The following is a 22,798-nucleotide window of genomic DNA, read 5'->3' as shown; positions in this document are numbered from 1 at the left end:
AGCGCTGCGTTAACTGAAAATTGCGTGGTCATGCAACGCTGCACCCAAATTAAATGTACTTCCCTTTTTTCCCGAGAATAGAGCTTTCTTTCGGTGGTATTTGATCGCCTGTGCGGTTTTTTTGGGGTTTTTTTTTTTTTTTGCGCTATAAAAAAAAAAAAAAAAAGACCGACAGTTTTGAGAAAAATAATATTTTTGACTTTTTGCTATTAAACATGTCCAGTAAAAAAATTTAAAAAATCTAATTTTGTCATAAATTTAGGCCAAAATGTATTCTGCTCCATGTCTTTGCTAAAAAAAAATCCCAATACGTGTAAATTAATTGGTTTATTTGAAAGTGATAGCGTTTACAAATGGCGGTATATATACTGAGATTTTTTTATTTTCTTTTTTACTAGTAAAGCGGAACTGTGGCGGGATTCTGACACTGGGGGGAACTGACTTGGTGTCAATAACCTCCCCAGTGACACCAATACAGTGATCGGTGCTACTAAAAAGCACTGACACTGTACTAATGGCACTGGGCAGGAAGGGGTTAACATGTGGGGCGATCAAAGGGCTAACTGTGTGCTGTGTGCTGTTTTATGCTGTGTTAGTGCTTCACTGTAAGCACACTGCTTTGCATGGCTGACAGTGAGCTATGCAAAGCATTGTGCAGGAGCTGACAGGTGAGAGAACTGTTTTGTTTACAAACAGCTTTCCCCCCTGTTGGAGATGCTCCGCAATCGCCAGGCACCGGCAATTAATCACCGGCCGGGACCCAGCGATTGACAGCCGCAAATGGCAGCACGGGTAGAGTGCACGTGCCCCATTTCCCGGAATTTCAAAATCACGTATATATACGTGATTTTGCGCACCTGTACCGCACTGTAGCAGTACTTCTGCTATAGGGCAGACGGGAAGCGGTTAATTGGTTCTTTGTATACACTGGGTGGACAGGGGATTTGGGGGTGTGGTGGGATGGGATGGACTTCCTGATCAGGTGACCATTGTGACTGGCTGTCAGAGTAGTTATTTTAGCCAGTGGGACAGACTCCCAATCATGGCTAGAGACCTATATCTGTCTGTGACAGCTCATTCACTGTGCTGGGGGCAGGCAGTGAGCACACTCTCAGCCCATAGACCTTGGCCATCCATAGATGCATGTGCAGCATGTGAACGTTGCATGGGTGGCTAGAGGTTATCTACATTTGTACCCTAATGTATTTATTTAAAGCGGAACTTCGCTTTAACAACACCTTCCCCACTTTTGAAGGTTTTTTTTTTGTGGGGGGGAGCGGGTACCTAGTTTTAGCAGGTACCTTCTCCCATTTCTTTCTTCTCCGACTGCCTAAGTAATCAGAGTGGAAGTTCTCCCCCCCCCCCCCCTCCTCCTCTCCATGCCCGTTACCTTAAAGGACACATCACAGGTCCTCCACCTGACCCACTTAGGCGATCCGAGCAGAAGTGGGAGCGGGTACCTGTCAAAACCAGGTACCTGCTCCCCACCAAAAGAAAATAAATGCGTCCAATGACTTGTTTATATCATTTGTACTCTTTGTAAATTCCTAACTTTAACCACTTGCCAAAAGACAGCTACAGCACGGTCGTCCAGTTCTGGGAGAGTGTCTATAGACTTCCTCCAAGAGCCCCACCCCGTGCTCTCCCCAGGGTGCACATCCGGAGAGCGCTCTGTGTGGACACAGCTGATCACAGATTTGGGCAAAGGGCCATTCACAGCTGATCACATGTAAACCGTCTTTCCAGTTATCGGCAGTCCTTTCTTCACACTGTCTGTGTGACGAAAGGAAAGGCAAGGCTGTCAGTAGTACATTGTGTACACAATTATCAGTGCAGCCCCATCAGTGCCACCTCATCAATGCCCATCTCTGAAATCTCATCAGTAAAGAAGAAAAATTACTTATTTGCATCATTTTATAACAGAAACTAAGAAATTTTATTTTATTTTTTTTACATTACAGTATTTCTTGTTTAGCAAAAAAATAATTCAGTTCTGTCCGTGATACTTTTTTTATTTGCACTAACATACAATTTTGAGGACAAGCTTTTGGGGAGTGTCCCCTTCTTCAAGGTCCAAGCAGTACTGAAGAAGGGGACACTCCCCGAAAGCTTGTCCTCAAAATTGTATGTTAGTGCAAATAAAAAAAGTATCACGGACAGTACTCAATTGTTTCTGTCGCAAATGCACTAATACGGCTACAATCACCTCAAGCAAAAAAATAAAAAACAGTGATGAATAAATACCAGCAAAACAAAGCTCTACCTGTCTCATTAAAATGATAAAAATGTCATATGGGTCACAGTGTTGCATGACGGTTAAATAAATAATGCAGAAAAAAATAAATAATTGTGTCCAAAAGGGTGGGGGTGGGTGTAAAAGTGCAACTTCCCCTTATTGGGTGAAATTCCCTTTTAATGTATCCTTGGAACAAGTGGGAAGGGTTGAAAAGACTATGGGCTCTCTTGGAGAACTGAAAGTTGTACTCGCACTGACGTTGGAAAATGTTAGTGCAAGTAGAAAATCGCCAGCTGTAATATTTTAGGCGATCTGGCTCCTGGGATTTGTCCTGCTATCTTTCTGCATATTAACTTCTAATAAAACTCCGGCGCTGTGCTCCTTCCGCAGACTTTGCTCACTCAGGATGAAGAAGCGACGCTCATGTTGGATTACGCAGCAACCATGGACAGCGTGACCAGGAGCGACTCGCAGTTCACCAGCGCTGACATCACCTCCAGGTCGACGTTGGACAGAAGTCTACCCGCGACGGCGACTCTGCCGATTGGCGCCACCAAGGACGAGATGCAGGATTCCTGGGATCAGGGGAGCCAGCAGGGGGACTGGACCGGTAACGGCATGGACGGCCAGGACTGTGAAGCCGTATCTGTTAGTAACTTGAGCGTTTCGGAAACGGGGAGCATGCGGAAGTCGAAAGGTCAGTGCTCATTGCTGCGCTTAGCTGTAGTTTATTTCTAACGTTGTGAACCTTATGTACTGCGCAGTGTTAATGTGATACCTCTCCCCGCCTTATTATTAGCCTCCAGTTATTGTCAGATGAATGAGCCGCTAGCTGGAGGCTGCAGCAAGTAACGAGGCGCCTAATGTCTTCTGTAGTCTGAAGTCTCTCAAGTTTCACCGAGATTTAGAGGAACGGTCACGTGTTCAGCCAGTACAGATCTTTTTATTAAATGAAACCTGACCTACCCTAAAATAAATATTAAGGTGACAGTGGAGCTGTATTGGCCTTCAGACTGATCCCGGTCCCTTAACAAAGCCCTTTGGGTCTTTAGCCTAGGCCAGGGGTATGGAATTAATATTCACAGGTTCGGTCAGTAACATTTTTATTTATCAGGGGTCTTTCATATCACAGCCCCTCTATCTGTACATTGCAGTTTCCCCTTCACATTACAGCCCCCTCCCCCTTTTTCACATCAGCCTCCCCTTTATGCCATAGCACCCTCTTTTTACATTGCAGAACCCCCCGCTTTACTTCACAGTGCCCCACTTTATATCGTAGCACCCCACTTTACAAAATAGCCCCCTTTTACATTACATCACCCCCTTCACATCACAGCACCACTTTGCATTACAGTGCCCTTTACAACACAGTGCGCTCCTTACATCACAACACTCTCCTTTACAATATAGCCCCCCTTTACATTACAGTACCCTTTTATATTACATCCCTTTCTTTATAATACAGCTCCCCTTTATATCGCAGTCCCCCCCCCCCATACATGACAGTGCCCTTGTTGCATCACAGGTCCCCTTTCCTTCAGTGTCCCCAGTCCCCCTTCACATCACAGCCCCCCTCCTTACATCACAGACCTCCCCCTTTACATCAGTCCCCTTCACAGCCCCCTCCCCTTTATTTGCATCCCAGTCCCCTTCACAGCTCCCCCTCTCTTGTATCCTAGTCCCTTTCACAGCCACCCCCTCTTTCCTTGCATCTAAGCCCCCCTTCACAGCCCCCCTTTTCTTGTATCCCAGTCTCCACAGCCCCTCTTTTCCTGTATCCCAGTCTCCACAGCCCCCCTTTTTTTGTATCCCAGTCTCCACAGCCCCCCCTTTCTTGTATCCCAGTCTCCTTCACAGCCCCTCTTTTCCTGTATCCCAGTCTCCACAGCCCCCCCTTTCTTGTATCCCAGTCTCCTTCACAGCCCCTCTTTCTTGTAAACCAGTCCCCTTCACAGTGCCACCCCCTCTTGCATCCAAGTCCCCTTCACAGCAGCCCCATACCCCAGCCCCCCTGACAGCCCCCTTTCTTGTATCCTAGTCCCTTTCACAGCCACCCCCTCTTTCCTTGCATCTAAGCCCCCCTTTTCTTGTATCCCAGTATCCACACACCCCCTTTTTCCTGTATCCCAGTCTCCACAGCCCCCCCCTTTCTTGTGTCCCAGTCTCCTTCACAGCTCCTCTTTCTTGTATACCAGTCCCCTTCACAGTGCCACCCCCTCTTGCATCCAAGTCTCTTCACAGCAGCCCCATACCCCAGCCCCCCTGACAGCCCCCTTTCTTGTATCCAAGTCCCCTTCACAGCCACCCCACATCCCTGCACCCCAGTCCCCCTCACAGACCCCCTTTTCTTGTATCCAAGTCTCCTTCACAGCCCTCCTTTCTTGTATCCAAGTCCCCTTTACAGCCCCCCATCCCTGCACCCCAGTCCCCTTCACAGCCCTCTTTTCTTGTATCCAGGTCCCCTTCACAGCCCTTCTTTCTTGTATCCACGTCCCCTTCACAGCGCTCCCCCCTTTCCATGTATACCAGTCCCCTTCACAGCCCCCTTCTCTTTCTTGTATACCAGTCCCTTCACAAACTCCCTTTCTTGTTTCCAAGTTCCTTTCAGAGCCTCCCCTTCTTTACATCCCCCAGTCTACATGAAAGCCCTCTAACTTACGTTCCCATTTCCCCCTTCCAATCAGAGTCTCTCTATAACCCTTTTAATCCTACCTTGGACAGCAAGACTTCCCAGGTTTTTCTGTTGGCGGGCAGGTGATTGCTGGGACCACCCCATGTCCTGGCAGTAAGTTTGCGGCTTGTGAACTTGAACGGTCCCACCCTCTGGGCTGGACGTGCCACACCTTCTGCCTGCCAGGGATGAAGGCTGAGGTGGCTGCAGGGGAAGGAGGTGTTCAGCTGGGAGAGGACACCCAGGCTGCTGGGTGGCGGAGCCGCGGTCCGGATCGGACTGACATTCAGTCCAGTTTTGGACCGTGGTCCGCCATCTAGTGACGCCTAGCCTAGGCTTTAAATAAGGCTGTGACTTCTGCCTAAGTCAAGATTAACCCCCACCCACCCTTCACAGAGCTTAGCAACACTACCTGTCATTCAGCTGTCAAGTGCTATAACTACAGTGAACAATATACCCAAGGCTATGACATTTGACAGTTCAAGGACAATAGGTGGGGCCTAGTTGTTGGGGTGGAGCTTAATCTTGACTTTCGCAGACGTCAAGGCTCTGCGTACAGCCTTGGAATCTACACAAGTACTTGGAGGCCCCACATTTCAGCACCGTTTGTTGCTCAGGTCAGGAAGTTTTAGATATAATTTTTATTGTCACCTTTTTTCTTTTTTTTTTTTTTCTTTGCTTCATGTTTCTTGTCAACACATCTGTAGTTCATGTACGATTTTAAACCCAACTGCATCCAAAAGGAAAAACAAAAATCAGCATAACGGTCATAACTTACAGACAGTAGGATGTGTCCCTTGTGCTGTTGCCCCTTTTGTTAGGTGAAATCCTCCTCTGTCCATGACCCCCACCACTCCCCATCGCCTTGAAGGATAAGTTAACCTTTTGAAAAAAAAAAGGCAAATTTGTTTGCAGGTTAAAAAAATGCGCATTTGTTTTTTTTTTATTGTTTTGTTTTGTTTTTTTTCAGCAGATCGCAGGTGCAGTGTCAGGCTCCTGCAGACTCTCAGGGCAGCTGTCTGCCTGTACCTCCTTTACGAAAAGGCAGTTACTTGAGAGTAGTAAGATCAATGAATTATGGGAGTGCTCACTAGCGCCCTCACAGTTTCATTTAGAACTACAAGCCATCAGCTGCAATGGCTGACAGTACTTGTAGTCTATTCATTCACAAGAAACTGTGAGTGAATGATGCAGCCGTGTGGTTGGAGCCCCGCACAGCCACACTGTTTTTAAATTGTGACAGTGGTTGCAGGGGTGGAAGGGGTTGTGCAGCTATGGGCACTGTTACAAGCCCTCATCAAAAGTTCCCAACTATGCCTGCCCTTTCCACCCAGCTGCTTCATTCATATAAGCAGTACTACAGCTTCCGTGGAAGTCATCTATGAATGGAGGGGTGGGACCTTTCAATCATGCCTTCGTCCTCCATTCATAGATCCCCTTTCATTCATAGAAGCTGCAGTCTGGCTTATATGAATGGTGGAGCTGGATGGAAAAGGTGGGCATAGTTAGACACTCTTTAAGAGCGCTTGTGACAGCGGCCACAGTCCTTATAACCCCTGATGTACTGGAAGAATGGGGCGGTGGGGGATGGGAAGAGGAATATGGACATAGAAGGATTTAATCTAACCGAAGAGGCATCGGCACAAGGGACACATCCTACCGACTGTAAGTCCCTTGTGCTGATTTTTGTGTTTTTTCTTGGCTGCACATCGGCTTCAAATTCTCCCTTTGAGACTATGTCTGCAGAAACTATTATCTGCAGTGCAATCCGCATCTTTGCTGAATGACTGACGAAATGATATCCATTCATGAATAAGTCACACAGATAGGAGTCTATGTGAAAAAAATTGTGCTGTACGAAAATGTCAATCACTCGCACAAACTTTGCTAATCTTCATCGTAATTTTTTAATCGAGTTTATTTCCTAGTGTCATCTGCACCATCTAGTGGCAATAATTCAATATTTTTCCAGATTGAGGTATTTCAGGAATAATTTTGCTCATTGCCACTAGATGGCACAGATGATTCTAGGAAATAAACCTATGAAGAATAGGACCCTGATTGATATATTTGTACAGTAGATTTTTATGCATAGAGCCCATTGTGCATTGTAGTCTGTGAATTAGGGACCGCAAACCATCCGATAATATCAAGAACTGTTTGAGATCTTCATCACCACCCATGGGGACTCTTCACAATGCCACCATGTGGTCAATGGCACTTATTTGAAAAACCTCCCCATGAGCAGGCCCAATGCGAGGGAAGGAGGAACGTGCCGAGCATGAGCTTCTCTCACCATCAGGCTAGAATTATGACCATCCTGGTACTCTGGTGGCTTCCTTGAGGGAGGGGCAGATATCTGTTTCCTAATCTTTCTCAGGGAAATGCCTGCCAGACTACAGCAGGCCTTATCATATACACGTATCAGATCCTTTAGGTGTCCATCAATGCAATCAGTATCCATGCTTAATGACCATTAGGATAAAGGCAGTAGCTTGACAAGCCACATACAAAGGGGAGTTTTAAAAACAATTTGCATAGCAAGTCACCAAGTGAAAGTGTATGCACATTCATTCTGTGCAAATAGGGCCAAAACAATTAACATTTTTAGGCTATATCCTGTGTTAGTGGGATATTTTTTGATTTAAAAAAAATACTAGATGGCACCAAGATGGGGATATCTTATATTTCTGATACTTCGGTCCATCTAGTGACCAAATGCAACATTTTCCAGTTTAAATCATTAAACATTCAACTATCATGGAAAATGGCCTTAGAGCAGTGGTACTCAACCTTCCTAATGACGTGACCCTTTAATACAGTTCCTCATGTTGTGGTGACCCCCAACCATAAAATTATTTACCCAGTAATTATAATTCATGAGTGTCGTTTTACCTCCATTACTGCTGCTTTCTACACAGTAGCTGCTTTTAACAGAGTAGCTGCTTTCAACACAGCAGCTGCTTTCTACACAGTAGCTGCTCTTTACACATCGGAAATATGTGTTTTCCGATGGTCATAGGCGACCCCTGTGAAAGGGTTGTTTGACCCCCAAAGGGGTCGCGACCCACAGGTTGAGAACCACTGCCTTAGAGCATTCGTTTTCTTGCCCTATTTGCACATAACGAATGTACATGCATTTGTACTAGGCAACGTGCTACGCAAATGTTTTTTTTTTTGTAAGTACACCTGCTGTGTTAAGTGATTATTGTGGATCTGAGCACACTGACAGACCATTAATGCAGATAGGAAGAGCAGTAAACCACAATTGTGTTTCAGCATGGCTTGGCAGGATATTCACATGACACAAGCAATAATCTCATTAATTAGAAGGAAAAGTATAGTTGCTAATTTTGACAGTCTATGGCAGTGCTGAATATTATTTTCTAATTACTGACCAGTTAGGAGTTTCTATAACTTGGAGCGATGGGCTAGTCCAGATGCTAAAATGAATTAATGGCCATTCAGACAACGCTCTTCTTACTTAATACCGCTAAGCAAGACTATTACTATATATATAGAGAGAGAGAGAGAGACCCCTAAAAATAACTCGACACACAGCCATTAATGTCTAAACCGCTGGCAACAAAAGTGACTCCACCCCTAAGTGAAAATGTCCAAATCGGGCCCAATTAGCCATTTTCCCTCCCCGGTGTCATGTGACTCGTTAGTGTTACAAGGTCTCAGGTGTGAATGGGGAGCAGGTGTGTTAAATTTGGTGTTATCTCTCTCACTCTCCCATACTGGTCACTGGAAGTTCAACACGGCACCTCATGGCAAATAAATCTCTGAGGATCTGAAAAAAAGAATTGTTGCTCTACATAAAGATGGCCTAGGCTATAAGAAGATTTCCAAGACCCTGAAACTGAGCTGCAGTATGGTGGCCAAGACCATAAAGCGGTTCAACAGAACAGGTCTCGCCTAGCAAAGTGTCATTTCTTCAGTGTTGTCACATGAAAAGATATAATTAAATATTTACAAACTTATGAGGGGTGTACTCACTTCTGCGAGATCCTGTGTGTGTGTATATATATATATACACTAATACATATATCAGCCTTGGATAGCATAGGGAAGAGTTAAAACCCTGATCAGTTTATACGTTGCTGTGCCCCATTAAGACAGGGCCTGACAATTCCCAGGTCACCATTTGCATCCTGGCACTTGGGCTTTTGTCAGCTGTCCGCTGTCAAGCACTGGGATGCCGCTTTACTGATCCAGGGATTTGAAATCCCCACGGCTTAATCTTCTATCCATACCACTCAACGTTTTCTAATTGGTCAGCGCCGTCTCATGGACCACGCTGACCAATCAGAATCCGTCTAGCCTGTCCTGTTAGTGCTGGGAGGAAAGGAGAGAAAGCCACAGGGATTTAAAATCCCCGGACCGTTGAATCAGCGTCCCGGTGCCTGACAGTGGGGGATCAAGGGACATGCTTACAGTGAGACCAGGGAGGGAGGGGGGGGGGGGTTGTGATAGGCAGGGGCCAGTGTAAGGTCACCTTACAGATTTTCTGTAAAAGTTAATTTACGCTTTCAGTGTGTCGTTCCGGCCTGCCCACATAGTTCTTAGTAGCTGGCCTCTAGATTCAAAGCAAATTTGTCAAGCCCTGCACTAAGCCCTGGTTTATACTGAATGCGATTTCAAAGTGTTGCGATTTGGTCCCATTTAAAGCACAACTTCAAAGTAGTGCTGATATACACACAGGTGCGATTTCAGTGCCATATCCCTTCTAGTCTATGAGAGTTAAATTGGACTGGAGTTGTGAAAAAATAATGCACAAACTATTTTTCAAATCGCGCCACTTGAAATTGCACCTTAAGACAGTGCCATAGACATACATTAGATGTGACTTCATTCATGTGCGATTTTTAAATCACGTGCTGCACTTGGAGTTGCAGTGGTGTGAACCAGGGCTTAGAAATTTCTCTTCCCATCTTGTGCAGGAGATGCAACAGCAAGAGGGATACTTTTCCATGGTTCCTCCGTCCCCCTTCATTAACATGAGATGTTTAAATAGAATCTTTCTATTTTTATACATACCATATTTTTGACCCAGTAATATCATCACTGGGTCTTTGTGCTTCTTTATGCAATGCAGGCAGATCATGGCTGGTGGGAGGGGCTGGCAGGATAATGTACACAGCTTCCTGAAGCCATCGCAGCACCCAGCCCCAGTCCTCTAGCAGACTGGAAAGACTATATAATACTGGACATCTTCAACTAGAAAATGAGGTGGGCTTTATCTGGCTTGCAGCTTCTAATGCACATTGTGAGAAGCTCATTGGGGATCAGTGAGAAAAATTACCACATTGGTGGTCAGTGGGAAGAATTCTCCTTACATTGGGGATCAGTGGGAAGAATTCTCCTTACATTGGGGATCAGTGGGAAAAATGCTCCTTACATTGAGGCTCAGTGGGAAGAATGCTCCTTACATTGGTGGTCCGTGGGAAGAATGTTCCTTACATTGGTAGTCAGTGGGAAGAATGCTTCTTACATTGGGGCTCAGTGGAAAGAATACTCCTTGCATTGGGGCTCAGTGGGAAGAATGTTCCTTATATTGGTAGTCAGTGGGAAGAATGCTCCTTACATTGGGGCTCAGTGGGAAGAATACTCCTTACACTGGGGCTCAGTGGGAAGAATACTCCTGCATTGGGGCTCAGTGGGAAGAATACTCCTGCATTGGGGCTCAGTGGGAAGAATACTCCTGCATTGGGGCTCAGTGGGAAGAATGTTCCTTATATTGGTAGTCAGTGGGAAGAATGGTCCTTACATTGGTGCTCATTGGAAAGAATCCTCCTTGCATTGGGGCTCAGTGGGAAGAATGTTCCTTACATTGGTAGTCAGTGGGAAGAATGCTCCTTACATTGGGGCTCAGTGGAAAGAATACTCCTTACACTGGGGCTCAGTGGGAAGAATACTCCTGCATTGGGGCTCAGTGGGAAGAATACTCCTGCACTGGGGTCAGTGGAAAGAGATCTAAAGGTCACTGGTATCAGTGATTACATATCTGAGACACAGACATTACTTAGTGCAAGGAGCCCCAGGTTAAGAAAGGCTGCTCTATACAAAACTAGAAAAAGACAACTAACTAGGGCCCTACCATAAGAAGGAATCCCATGTGGAAACAGTTGGTATTGAACTGCTTCATCTCTCTTCAGTGAATCCTGTTTTCTTTTTTTTTTTTTTTTTTTTTTTTGTTCATAGAAGGAAAAGTTGTATTGACCTTTTGTTTGGCTCCTGCTTTAGGGCAGAGCAGTAAATCACACCAGTAATTCCCAAACCTTTTAGGGCGTCGTAGATCCTGCTGCTATAGAAAGCAATAGGAAACATGTTAAGATTTTATGGAAGTAAAGAGACACAGGCTGCAAAAAGTAATTAAAAAAAAAAAAAGGTTTAAATCTTCCCATCTCGATCCAACACTGAATTAAATAAAAAAGTTTTGATTTTAAATAAACTTTAAAGCCAAAATATAAGTGTGCACTTTAATTTTTGCAAGTAGATTTCAGTTTATAGATAAAAAAAAACACTGTCTTGGTCCTGGTTTCTCTTGCTGCTCCCTTTTCCCTCACCACCCCAAAATCTTTCCACACCCCCAGGGAAGTTGCTCCACCAAACTTTAGGAACCATTGGGTTCCACTTTTAGAACATTAGGCCCCAAAATGCAGAATCCAAAATGCTCCTGCCTACCCTCCTCTGCTTTTTAAAGCCAGCTCCAGGAAAATAAAAAAAAAAAAAAAAAAACATCCTTGCAGTGGGGCCCCCAACGGTCAAATGCTTGTTTTGTCTGGGGCAGGGATTTCAAAACTTTTTAAAGGACCAGCTTACTGTCCTTCAGACTTTAGGAGGGCCAGGATGTGGCCAGTGGGGATAGAGAGTAGTGCCCCATCATTGGTATCAGTAGGAGGAATAGTGCCCCATCATTGGTATCAGTAGGAGGAATAGTGTCCCATCATTGGTATCAGTGGGAGGAATAGTGCCCCATCATTGGTATCAGTAGGAGGAATAGTGCCCCATCATTGGTATCAGTGGGAGGAATAGTGCCCCATCATTGGTATTAGTGGGAGGAATAGTGTCCCATCATTGGTATCAGTGGAGGAATAGTGCCCCATCATTGGTATCAGTGGGAGGAATAGTGTCCATCATTGGTATCAGTGGGAGGAATAGTGCCCCATCATTGGTATCAGTGGGAGGAATAGTGTCCATCATTGGTATCAGTGGAGGAATAGTGTCCCATCATTGGTATCAGTGGGAGGAATAGTGCCCCATCATTGGTATCAGTGGGAGGAATAGTGCCCCATCATTGGTATCAGTGGGAGGAATAGTGCCCCATCATTGGTATTAGTGGGAGGAATAGTACCCCATCATTGGTATCAGTGGGAGGAATAGTGCCCCATCATTGGTGTCAATGGAAGGAATAGTGCCCCATTATTGGTGTCAGTTGGAGGAGTAGTGCCCCATTATTGGTGTCAGTGAGAGGAATAGTGCCCCATTGTTGGTGTCAGTGGGAGGAATAGTGCCTCATATCATTGGGAGGAATAGTGCCCTATTATTGGTGTCAGTGAGAGGAATAGTGCCCCATTGTTGGTGTCAGTGGGAGGAATAGTGCCTCATATCATTGGGAGGAATAGTGCCCCAAGGGCCAGATAAAGGCTAGCAAAGGACCGCAGTTTGGAGATCCCTGGTCTAGGGACATAGGGTTAAAGGGGTTGTAAAACTCAATGTTTTTTACCTTCGTTCATCTATGCATGAAGGTAAAAACCTTCTGTGTGTATCAGTGCCCCCAGTACTGACTAGAGCCTCAGTGCAATCTGTGTGTGAATGGCCATGTAGAGCAGCTGCTCAAGAGCGAGCCTGCTTCGATGCTACCATAGTAAGCTGCTTGCTACAGGGACACCAGGCACAAGGGAGAGGCCAGGAGCGCCGGCGGGGGACCCAAAAATAGGAGTATCGGGGCTGCTTTGTGCAAAACCACAGGACAGAGCAGGTAAGTATAGCATGTTTGTTGTTTCTTTTTTAAATGCCTTTAATATCACTTTAAAGTGTAAATACCTTATTACCTTTGCTCCAACAGGCTCCTGCCCCCCCCCCTGCAACCTGTTCTCTAAGATTCAACCAGCTCTGCCCGCAACCTGTCCCCCCGCAACCTGTTCTCTAAGATTCAACCGGCTCTGGGTCCACTCCAGCCTCCTCAGTGCACCATACAGGGTTAATGTCCCTGTATGGTACACAATGGTGGTGAGGCTCTGCCCACAGTCTGAAGCTTGGGCGCGAGGAGGAGAGCGTTGGAACAAGGAATTGGGTAGAAAGAGACTGTTCTACAATCCCCCAGACACAACAAGCAATTAACTAACTGGCCCAAGTGTGTTTGTTGTTTTTGTTTTTTGTTTTTTTTATATATTCCTGAAATTGGGCTTTACCTTCTCCTGTATATTCTAAGAGTGAATGTTCAGTATGACCCTGTCTCTGCTCTCCTTCTGCTATCTGTAGTCATTCTCTTTTCATTTTCTTTTAGCTACGGGCTGCTGTGGAAAGTGTTGGGGCAAAAAATAATTTTAAAAGCTGCATGCTGTCCTTCTTGCTGTTACTTTTATTGTGGAGGTGGCTTCTCCTGGAAACCCGAGGAGCCGACATTCTTGCAGATTAGATCCTAAAAAGTGTCACATAGTACTGGGGCTCTGGTGATGCACTTTGTGGGTGGAGCTCCTGCAATGACATTGTGTCTGTCTTCTCATCTTCCATTCCTTTTTTCTTTCATCATCTTTCTTGCCATTTCTTCTGTAACCTTAAGAGGATCTTTTCACCAACGTGAATTAATTGCTTGCACAGTAAGTTGAAGCATTTCCCTTCCTGTTGTGAAATAGCGTGTGCTTTGTTTAAAGGGTCAGTCCACCTGAAGATAATAGTTGAGTCTGCACATCTGCTGTGGCCATTATGAGGGGCTCCCACTCTCCTTGCTAGATCTTTAATTTATATCATATTATGAAGAAGGCCAAAGAACCAGCAAGGTGGGCGGAAAGACCCAAGTTCCGAGGTGGGTTGGAAAACTCAGAGGTGTCCCAGGTTGGAGGGGAACACCCAAAAAATGTTCAATACGGGCAAGAGGACTCAAAGATGATCAAGTGTTAAGGTGTCCTAGATTGACCGAAGGACCTAAAGGTGTCCAAGAATGGGGAAAAGACCCAAAGGTGTCCCAAGCAGGCAGGGGGGCCCAAAGGTTTCCTAGGTTGGCAGCAGGACCTAAAGGTGTCCAAGGTTGAAGGAAAGCTTCAAAGGCATCCCAGGTGGGCGGGAGGACCCAAAGGCATCCCAGGTGGGCGGGAGGGCCCAAAGGCGTCCCGGACAGGGGAAAGGGAGGGCCCAAAGGCATCCCGAACAGGGGAAGGGGGGCCCGAAGGCATCCCAGACAGGGGAAAGGGAGGGCCCAAAGGCATCCCAGACAGGGGAAAGGAGGGCCCGAAGGCATCCCAGACAGGGAAAAGGGAGGGCCGGAAGGCATCCCAGACAGGGAAAAGGGAGGGCCCGAAGGCGTCCCGGACAGGGAAAAGGGAGGGCCCGAAGGCGTCCCGGACAGGGAAAAGGGAGGGCCCGAAGGCATCCCAGACAGGGAAAAGGGAGGGCCCGAAGGCGTCCCGGACAGGGAAAAGGGAGGGCCCGAAGGCGTCCCGGACAGGGAAAAGGGAGGGCCCAAAGGCGTCCCGGACAGGGAAAAGGGAGGGCCCAAAGGCGTCCCGGACAGGGAAAAGGGAGGGCCCAAAGGCGTCCCGGACAGGGAAAAGGGAGGGCCCAAAGGCGTCCCGGACAGGGAAAAGGGAGGGCCCAAAGGCGTCCCGGACAGGGAAAAGGGAGGGCCCAAAGGCGTCCCGGACAGAGGAAAGGGAGGGCCCAAAGGTGTTTCATTACGGCAGTTCACACAAGACTTATTTCTGTTTTGGATGGATGGAAGGCAGCTGATTTGCTCACCAAACTCTTATGTTTCCTGGGCACTGCAGTGGTAAGGTATCCCCATCAGAATTCTATTTAAATAAAATTACATAAGGAGAGTGGGGTGTCTGTGTGACCACTGTGGCAGATGGGTGGTGTCTGGAACACAAGTGCAAAAATCTCACTTCAGGAGTATTATTTATAATATATATTCAGTAAATTATGAATTAATTACTTTTAAAACTGCGAACTCAGGTGGACTGCCCCTTATTAACATACAGCCTCATGCATGAAAAGTCTTCTTGTTGTCCACAGTAATTAAAAAGGTATTAAAAAAATGACAGTTGATTTGTTTCCAAGGGTAACAAGAACGCTTTTTATTTAAAACAGTGGTGCTTAATTCAGTTCCTTAGGGTCATTTAACAGCAAATGTTTATCCTATTGCCAGTTAGAGGCACAACTGTATTTCTGAGCGCCCTGTCTATGTGTTCAGCTACCCATGACCATTGGAGAAAGTTTCTCCAGGATCTGCCAGCTGTCAAACCTGCTAGGCTGGTCAAATTTTCAGAAGATATCCACAGGGCATCAGCATTTAGAACAGTCATTTATAAAAAATAAAACGTTCGGTGTTAGTCAAACAAACATTTTAGAATTCTTCTGTGTTGCTTTCATCCAATGTTTAAAGGGACCTTAAGAATTAGAGAAAAAAAAGCTGCTTATGTCTCCTTAACGAATTTGCAGGTCAGGTCCTATGGCTTTACCAGTCACTGCAATATAGCATAATTCAAACATCCATCATTCTTATTGTTTTCTCCTCTTATCACAGCCCTACACAAATATAATAAACCTGACCTATCTTGCCACCCTTTAAAGATAAATGGCACAGCACATATAGCAAGCAATACGATCAGCAACAGCAGTAGGAGACCTTGAAACAGAGATGTTGAGGGTGCCAGAGTTTACATAAAACTGACATTGAGTTATTACTAGACCAGAGTTGGGCTAATTTGCATATTCAGGACAGATCAGGGAATACAAACGACTGTTAGCGCTATATATTTGAAAAAATACAGCATAGTCTTCCAAATATATATTGTGCTTTTGGTGGTGTCCCATACAGTCATGGCCAAAAATATTGGCACCCATGCATTTCTGTCAGATAATGCACCACTTTGCCCAGAAAATTGTTGCAATTACAAATGTTTCGGCATTCTCATGTTTATTTCTTTTGTTTGTATTGGTACGACACATAAAAGTGGAGAAAGAAAAAGCCAAATCAGACACATTCCATGCAAAACCCCAAAAATGGACTGGACAAAATTTTTGGCACCTTCAATTTAATATTTGGCAGGACTCCCCTTGGAAAAAAAATAACTGAAATCAATGGGTTCCTGTAACCATCAATGAGTTTCTTCCACCTCTCTACTGGAATTTTGGACCACTCTTCTTTCACCATTTGCTGCAGGTCTCTCAGACTTGGAAGGGTTCCTTTTCCCAACTGCTGTTCTGAGATCTCTCCACAGGTGCTCTATGGGATTGAGATCTGGACTCATTGCTGGCCAGTTCAGTACTCTCCAGTGCTTTGCCTGAAACCATTTCTGGGGGCTTTTTGATGTGTGCTTTGGGTCATTGTCCTGCTGTAAGATCCATGACCTCTAGTTGAGACCCAACTGTCTGACACTGGGCCCTACATTGCACCCCAGTATTCTTTGGTAGTCTTCAGAATTCATAATGCTATGCACACGGTCAAGACATCCAGTGCCTGAAGCAGCAAAGCAACCCCAAAACATCAGTAAACCTCCACCATGTGTGACTGGAGGGACTGGATTCTTTTCTTTAAAGGCCTCATTGCTTTTTCTGAAAACAGTAGAATGATGGGCTTCTATGCTTGAACTGGATGGACTTTTGTCTTTTTTCAGCCAGACTATGTAACCAAAAAGCTGTCATTTAGTTCATCTGTCCACAGCACATTCTCCCAAAAGGATTTTGGCTTCCTCAGGTAAGTTTTGTTAAACTCCAATCTGTTTTTTTTATGTTTCTGTGTCAGCAGTGGGGTCCTCCTGGGTCTTCTACCATAGCGTCCCTTTCCGTTCAGATGGCGGCGTATAGTGTGAGCTGACACAGTTGTACCCTGTGCCTGAAGCTTGAGTTTGTCTGGAAGTTGATCAAGATTCGTTAGCCACCATTTGAAAAATCCTTTGTTGCAATTTTTGATCAATTTTTCTCTTTCATCCACGTCCAGGGAGATTAGTTACAGTGCCATGGGCTGTAAACGTCTTGGCAATGTTGCGCACAGTGGATACAGGAACAGTAAGGTCTCTGGAGATGGACTTGTAACCTTGAGATTGTCCATGCTTTTCCACAACTTATGTCCTCAAATCCTCAGACAATTCTTTGCTTCTCTTTCTCTTCTCCAGCTCCATGTGACATACAGAGACACACAACAGAAAGGTTGAGTCCATATTTCACCATTTTAACTGGTTGTGATTTCTATATTGCCAGCACCTGTTAATTGATACAGGTGGGTTTAATTACAAATTACAGGAGGAGCTCAAACTTGGAATGCAATTGTTTCTTACAATTTTGAGAAGTTACCAATAACTTTGTCCAGTCCAGTTTTGGTGTTTTATGTGGAATGTGTCAGATTTAGCTTTTTGATTCTCCACCTTTTTGTGTCATACCAATAACATTTGTAATTGCAACAATTTTCTGGGCGAAGCGGTGCATTATCTGACAGAAATGCAAGGGTGCCGATTATTTTTGGTGATGACTCGTTCTTCAAAACTATTGGCTTAAAATCCTAAAGTTAGTCAAACTAGACTGTTGGACACATTGCTTTTTTATCTTTTACTTGCCATATTCCCTCTGTTTTTTGTTCCCGTGTTCTCTGGCATTTAGTGTTTTTGTGCCAATATTCCGCTCATATTTAGTGGTTATTGTTTCCATATTGCCCTGGCATCTAGAAACTTTTCTGCCTGTTTTCCCCTAACATCTAGTGTGCTTGTGCCCATACTCCTCTAGCATCTATTTTGTTTGGGCCTGTATTCCCCTGGGATCTTGTGGTTATTGGGCCTGTATTCCCCTGATATATTGTGGTTATTGGGCCTGTATTCCCCTGGTATCTTGTGGTTATTGTGCCTGTATTCCCCTGGGATCTTGTGGTTATTGGGCCTGTATTCCCATGGTATCTTGTGGTTATTGTGCCTGTATTCCCCTGATATCTTGTGGTTATTGGGCCTGTATTCCCCTGATATCTTGTAGTTATTGGGCCTGTATTCCCCTGGTATCTTGTGGTTATTGTGCCTGTATTCCCCTGGTATCTTGTGCCTGTATTCCCCTTGTATCTTGTGGTTATTCGGCCTGTATTCCCCTGGGATCTTGTGGTTTTTGTGCCTGTATTCCCCTGGTATCTTGTGGTTATTGGGCTTGTATTCCCCTGGGATCTTGTGGTTATTGGGCCTGTATTCCCCTTGGATCTTGTGGTTATTGGGCCTGTATTCCCCTGGTATCTTGTGGTTATTGGGCGTGTATTCCCCTGGTATCTTGTGGTTATTGGGCCTGTATTCCCCTGATATCTTGTGGTTATTGGGCCTGTATTCCCATGGTATCTTGTGGTTATTGGGCCTGTATTCCCATGGTATCTTGTGGTTATTGGGCCTGTATTCCCCTGGTATCTTGTGGTTATTGTGCCTGTATTCCCCTGGTATGTTGTGCCTGTATTCCCCTTGTATCTTGTGGTTATTCGGCCTGTATTCCCCTGATATCTTGTGGTTATTCGGCCTGTATTCCCCTGGGATCTTGTGGTTATTGTGCCTGTATTCCCCTTGGATCTTGTGGTTATTGGGCCTGTATTCCCCTGGTATCTTGTGGTTATTGGGCCTGTATTCCCCTGATATCTTGTGGTTATTGTGCCTGTATTCCCCTGGGATCTTGTGGTTATTGGGCCTGTATTCCCATGGGATCTTGTGGTTATTGGGCCTGTATTCCCCTGATATCTTGTGTTTATTGGGCCTGTATTCCCCTGATATCTTGTGGTTATTGGGCCTGTATTCCCCTGATATCTTGTGGTTATTGGGCCTGTATTCCCCTGATATCTTGTGGTTATTGGGCCTGTATTCCCCTGGTATCTTGTGGTTATTCGGCCTGTATTCCCCTGGTATCTTGTGGTTATTGGGCCTGTATTCCCCTGATATCTTGTGTTTATTGGGCCTGTATTCCCCTGATATCTTGTGGTTATTGGGCCTGTATTCCCCTGATATCTTGTGGTTATTGGGCCTGTATTCCCCTGATATCTTGTGGTTATTGGGCCTGTATTCCCCTGGTATCTTGTGGTTATTGGGCCTGTATTCCCCTGGTATCTTGTGGTTCGGCCTGTATTCCCCTGGGATCTTGTGGTTATTGGGCCTGTATTCCCCTGGTATCTTGTGGTTTTTGGGCCTGTATTCCCCTGGTATCTTGTGGTTTTTGGGCCTGTATTCCCCTGGTATCTTGTGGTTATTGGGCCTGTATTCCCCTGGTATCTTGTGGTTATTGGGCCTGTATTCCCCTGGTATCTTGTGGTTATTGTGCCTGTATTCCCCTGGCATCTTGTCTTTATTGGGCCTGTATTCCCCTGGTATCTTGGGGTTATTGGGCCTGTATTCCCCTGGTATCTTGTGGTTTTTGGGCCTGTATTCCCCTGGTATCTTGTGGTTTTTGGGCCTGAATTCCCCTGGTATCTTGTGGTTATTGGGCCTGTATTCCCCTGGTATCTTGTGGTTATTGGGCCTGTATTCCCCTGGTATCTTGTGGTTATTGGGCCTGTATTCCCCTGGTATCTTGTGGTTATTGGGCCTGTATTCCCCTGGTATCTTGTGGTTATTGGGCCTGTATTCCCCTGGTATCTTGTGGTTTTTGGGCCTGTATTCCCCTGGTATCTTGTGGTTTTTGGGCCTGTATTCCCCTGGTATCTTGTGGTTATTGGGCCTGTATTCCCCTGGTATCTTGTGGTTATTGGGCCTGTATTCCCCTGGTATCTTGTGGTTATTGGGCCTGTATTCCCCTGGTATCTTGTGGTTATTGGGCCTGTATTCCCCTGGTATCTTGTGGTTATTGGGCCTGTATTCCCCTGGTATCTTGTGGTTATTGGGCCTGTATTCCCCTGGTATCTTGTGGTTATTGGGCCTGTATTCCCCTGGTATCTTGTGGTTATTGGGCCTGTATTCCCCTGGTATCTTGTGGTTTTTGGGCCTGTATTCCCCTGGTATCTTGTGGTTTTTGGGCCTGTATTCCCCTGCTATCTTGTGGTTATTGGGCCTGTATTCCCCTGGTATCTTGTGGTTATTGGGCCTGTATTCCCCTGGTATCTTGTGGTTATTGTGCCTGTATTCCCATGGTCTATCTATCCATTCAGTCGTATCCGACCCTTGGCAATTGCATGGACCGTCACTCGTCGGCAACTTTTTCCATTAATTCTCTTAGCAATTATTTTACAGGGTAGGTTGCCAGGTCTTTCCCCAACCCCTACCATGCAGGAGATCCCACATGGCCAGGAATGAAACTAGGACAATATAGACAGGAGCCAATTAACCTACCAGCATGTCTTTGGAGTGTGGGAGGAAACCGTAGTACCCGAAGGAAACCCACGCAAACACAGGGAGAACATGCAAACTCCATGCAGGAGGCGCCATGGTTGGGAATTGAACCCATGACCCAATTACTGCAAGTGCTAACCATTAAGCCATTGTGCCTGTATTCCCCTGGTATCTTGTAGTTCTTGCGCCTGTATTCACCTTGAAGCTATTGTTTTTTGTGCCTGTATTATCCTTTCATTTATTATTTTTTGTGCCCAGATTGCCCTAACACCCAATGTCCATACCTTTTTACTTTATTGCCCTAGCTTTTAATTATTTAACCAGTTTTTTTTAATCCTCGTACTGTTTTTAAACAAAGCAGATCTGAAAAACTGAAAAGGCCTAAAACCTTCCAGTGAATATACAGAAAAAAAAAATGTTATTGAAACCTCTTCAATGCCCTTTGCAGTCATTGGGCGATCAAATAAAAAAAAGAATAGCAAAGGAAATTCCCATGACCCTATAAAATAATTGCACATGTATTTGCACATCAATATAGGTTATAGAGGAGAATTGCTGAGCACCACTGCTGTAAAACACTGTTCATACATGAGGCTGCTTGTGCTGAAATCCCTCCTAACTCCCAGCGGCTGTCCCGATGCTGCATTTCATCAGTCTAGTGTGAGATATGATAATGAATGGCCTTCATGTTAGCATTACTGTTCATTGTTGATGTTAGCTGTGTTTTGAATATGTTGTGTTTCATCTGCTCTTAGACCGTCAGCACTGACACCACCCAAAACTGAAAATGTAGCCTTGGGTGGAATGTGAAGTTTACGTAAATCTCAGTGCTGTGACTCGGAGCGACAGGTAGCAGCCATTCATGCAGGGGTTTAACTCTTAAGCCGGCCATAGATGGATGGAAAGTCGGCCTGTTCAGCAGGATCCATCTATGATTGTAGTCGACCTATCGAATGACTGTTGTTCATTTTTGTTTGGTGCGATCACTGCCGATGGCTATAGCCGCCAGCACTGATCATTGTTTTCTGCCGGTTGAGGATGACTCCTCTCCAGAATAATACAGTAGCTCTGTGGAAGGGTTTGCCCCATCAACATTATTATCATAATGTTTGAGGAAAAATATGTTTTTAATGCTGGCCTCTGCAGCTGCTTATACCTCCCTTCACTCTCCCATCATTCCACTCACCTCCAGGGAACAAAGTGATGTTCCAGGTATGGGAAGCATATGCCTCATCCCACCTAGCATTGCAGGTACCTGCCCACATGGTAATTTGCAGACAGAGGTCTCAGCCCTGTGTGGGCTTCAAGTTGGGATTTTATGCTCATACAAGGTTCCTTCATCACCCTCTCAGGATAACGGAGCAGTGGGGGAAGAGGATTGGAAGCGGCTCCAGGGACCCTTACAGGCTCCATCGCCATACATGCATTGCAGAAATGCACGTTATCAGGACTCATATGTGTAATGAGGGAAACGTTTTGGGTTCTCAGCTGATGATGTGCGCTACATTTTGATCAACGTTGATCATAGCTGTGACAATGGTTTCAATTGTTCAACATTAAATCTCTGGGGTCACCAAGATCATTCTCCCAGTTCACGGGTTATAACAGGATATCACACATCAAGTGGAACTAAAGTCATCAATTTATTGGTTTCAGAAAACAGTAATTCCCGGCATGCCGGAAATGCTAACTGTTGCATTTGCTTGTGTCAACCAAACTGTCAAATCATCAAATGGATGGTATAACTGATCACATATGCAGCATGATAGCAGTTGCAGATCAAGCAGAGACCAAGGTGGCAGCTTGCTTGGCTAAAAAGACAAGGAAGGTTTAGTTCCGCTTTAAGGCCATTGTTGACGGGCTTTGGCTGCAAATGCAGCATGCTTTTAACATCCCTTTGAGACTCTACTGAGAACATTCAGACACCATTGACAGGAGCAGCTGACCTTCTTCTAAGCTGCTTCAAGCTGCATTTGCATTCCCATTAACCTCTATGGGAAGAGACCCAGTTCTGAACAAAAGCCCATCAACACTGACCATTATTAATAGTACTTTGTTCCAACTTCCATTGTGCTGGCTAATGCAGGCCATAGACGGGTCAAAAACCGTCTGTTTTTAAAAAAAAAAAAAACGAAAAATCGGTCGTTCAATAGGCCAACGTTACCACCAACGGTAAAAAAAATCGGCCGATTTTCGTCCGTCTACGGCTGGCATTTATTTACTTGTCCCTTGCAGAGAGCTCCGCTATTATATTTGACATGAAAAAGTATTGTGGTTGCAACAATGTATCTATTTGTATCCATTTTGGATACAGATGGTTTTATTCGGCTACAAATAGATACATTGTTGCAACCACAATACTTTTTCATGTCAAATATAATAGCGGACTGGAAT

General features: G+C 45.3%; 1 protein-coding gene across 2 annotated transcripts in view; it reads left to right on the top strand.

Moving 5' to 3' along the window:
- The window catches only part of C2CD2 (C2 calcium dependent domain containing 2), a 234,808-nt gene that overhangs the window by 189,666 nt on the left and 22,344 nt on the right, over window positions 1–22,798 (top strand). For both annotated transcript variants that reach the window (XR_016315248.1, XM_089691885.1), the window contains exon 14: window positions 2,627–2,933. Coding sequence is in view for 1 of the 2 variants with exons in the window: in XM_089691885.1 (XP_089548011.1) it covers window positions 2,627–2,933 (307 nt within the window). In the remaining variant the exon portion in view is untranslated. The remainder of the gene's footprint in view (window positions 1–2,626; window positions 2,934–22,798) is intronic.

The sequence above is a fragment of the Staurois parvus genome, unplaced genomic scaffold (assembly GCF_062004578.1).
Source record: "Staurois parvus isolate SC_StPar_1 unplaced genomic scaffold, SC_StPar_1.0 ptg000574l, whole genome shotgun sequence".
Classification (NCBI taxonomy): Eukaryota; Metazoa; Chordata; class Amphibia; order Anura; family Ranidae; genus Staurois; species Staurois parvus.
This window is presented reverse-complemented; position numbering and strand designations above follow the sequence as displayed.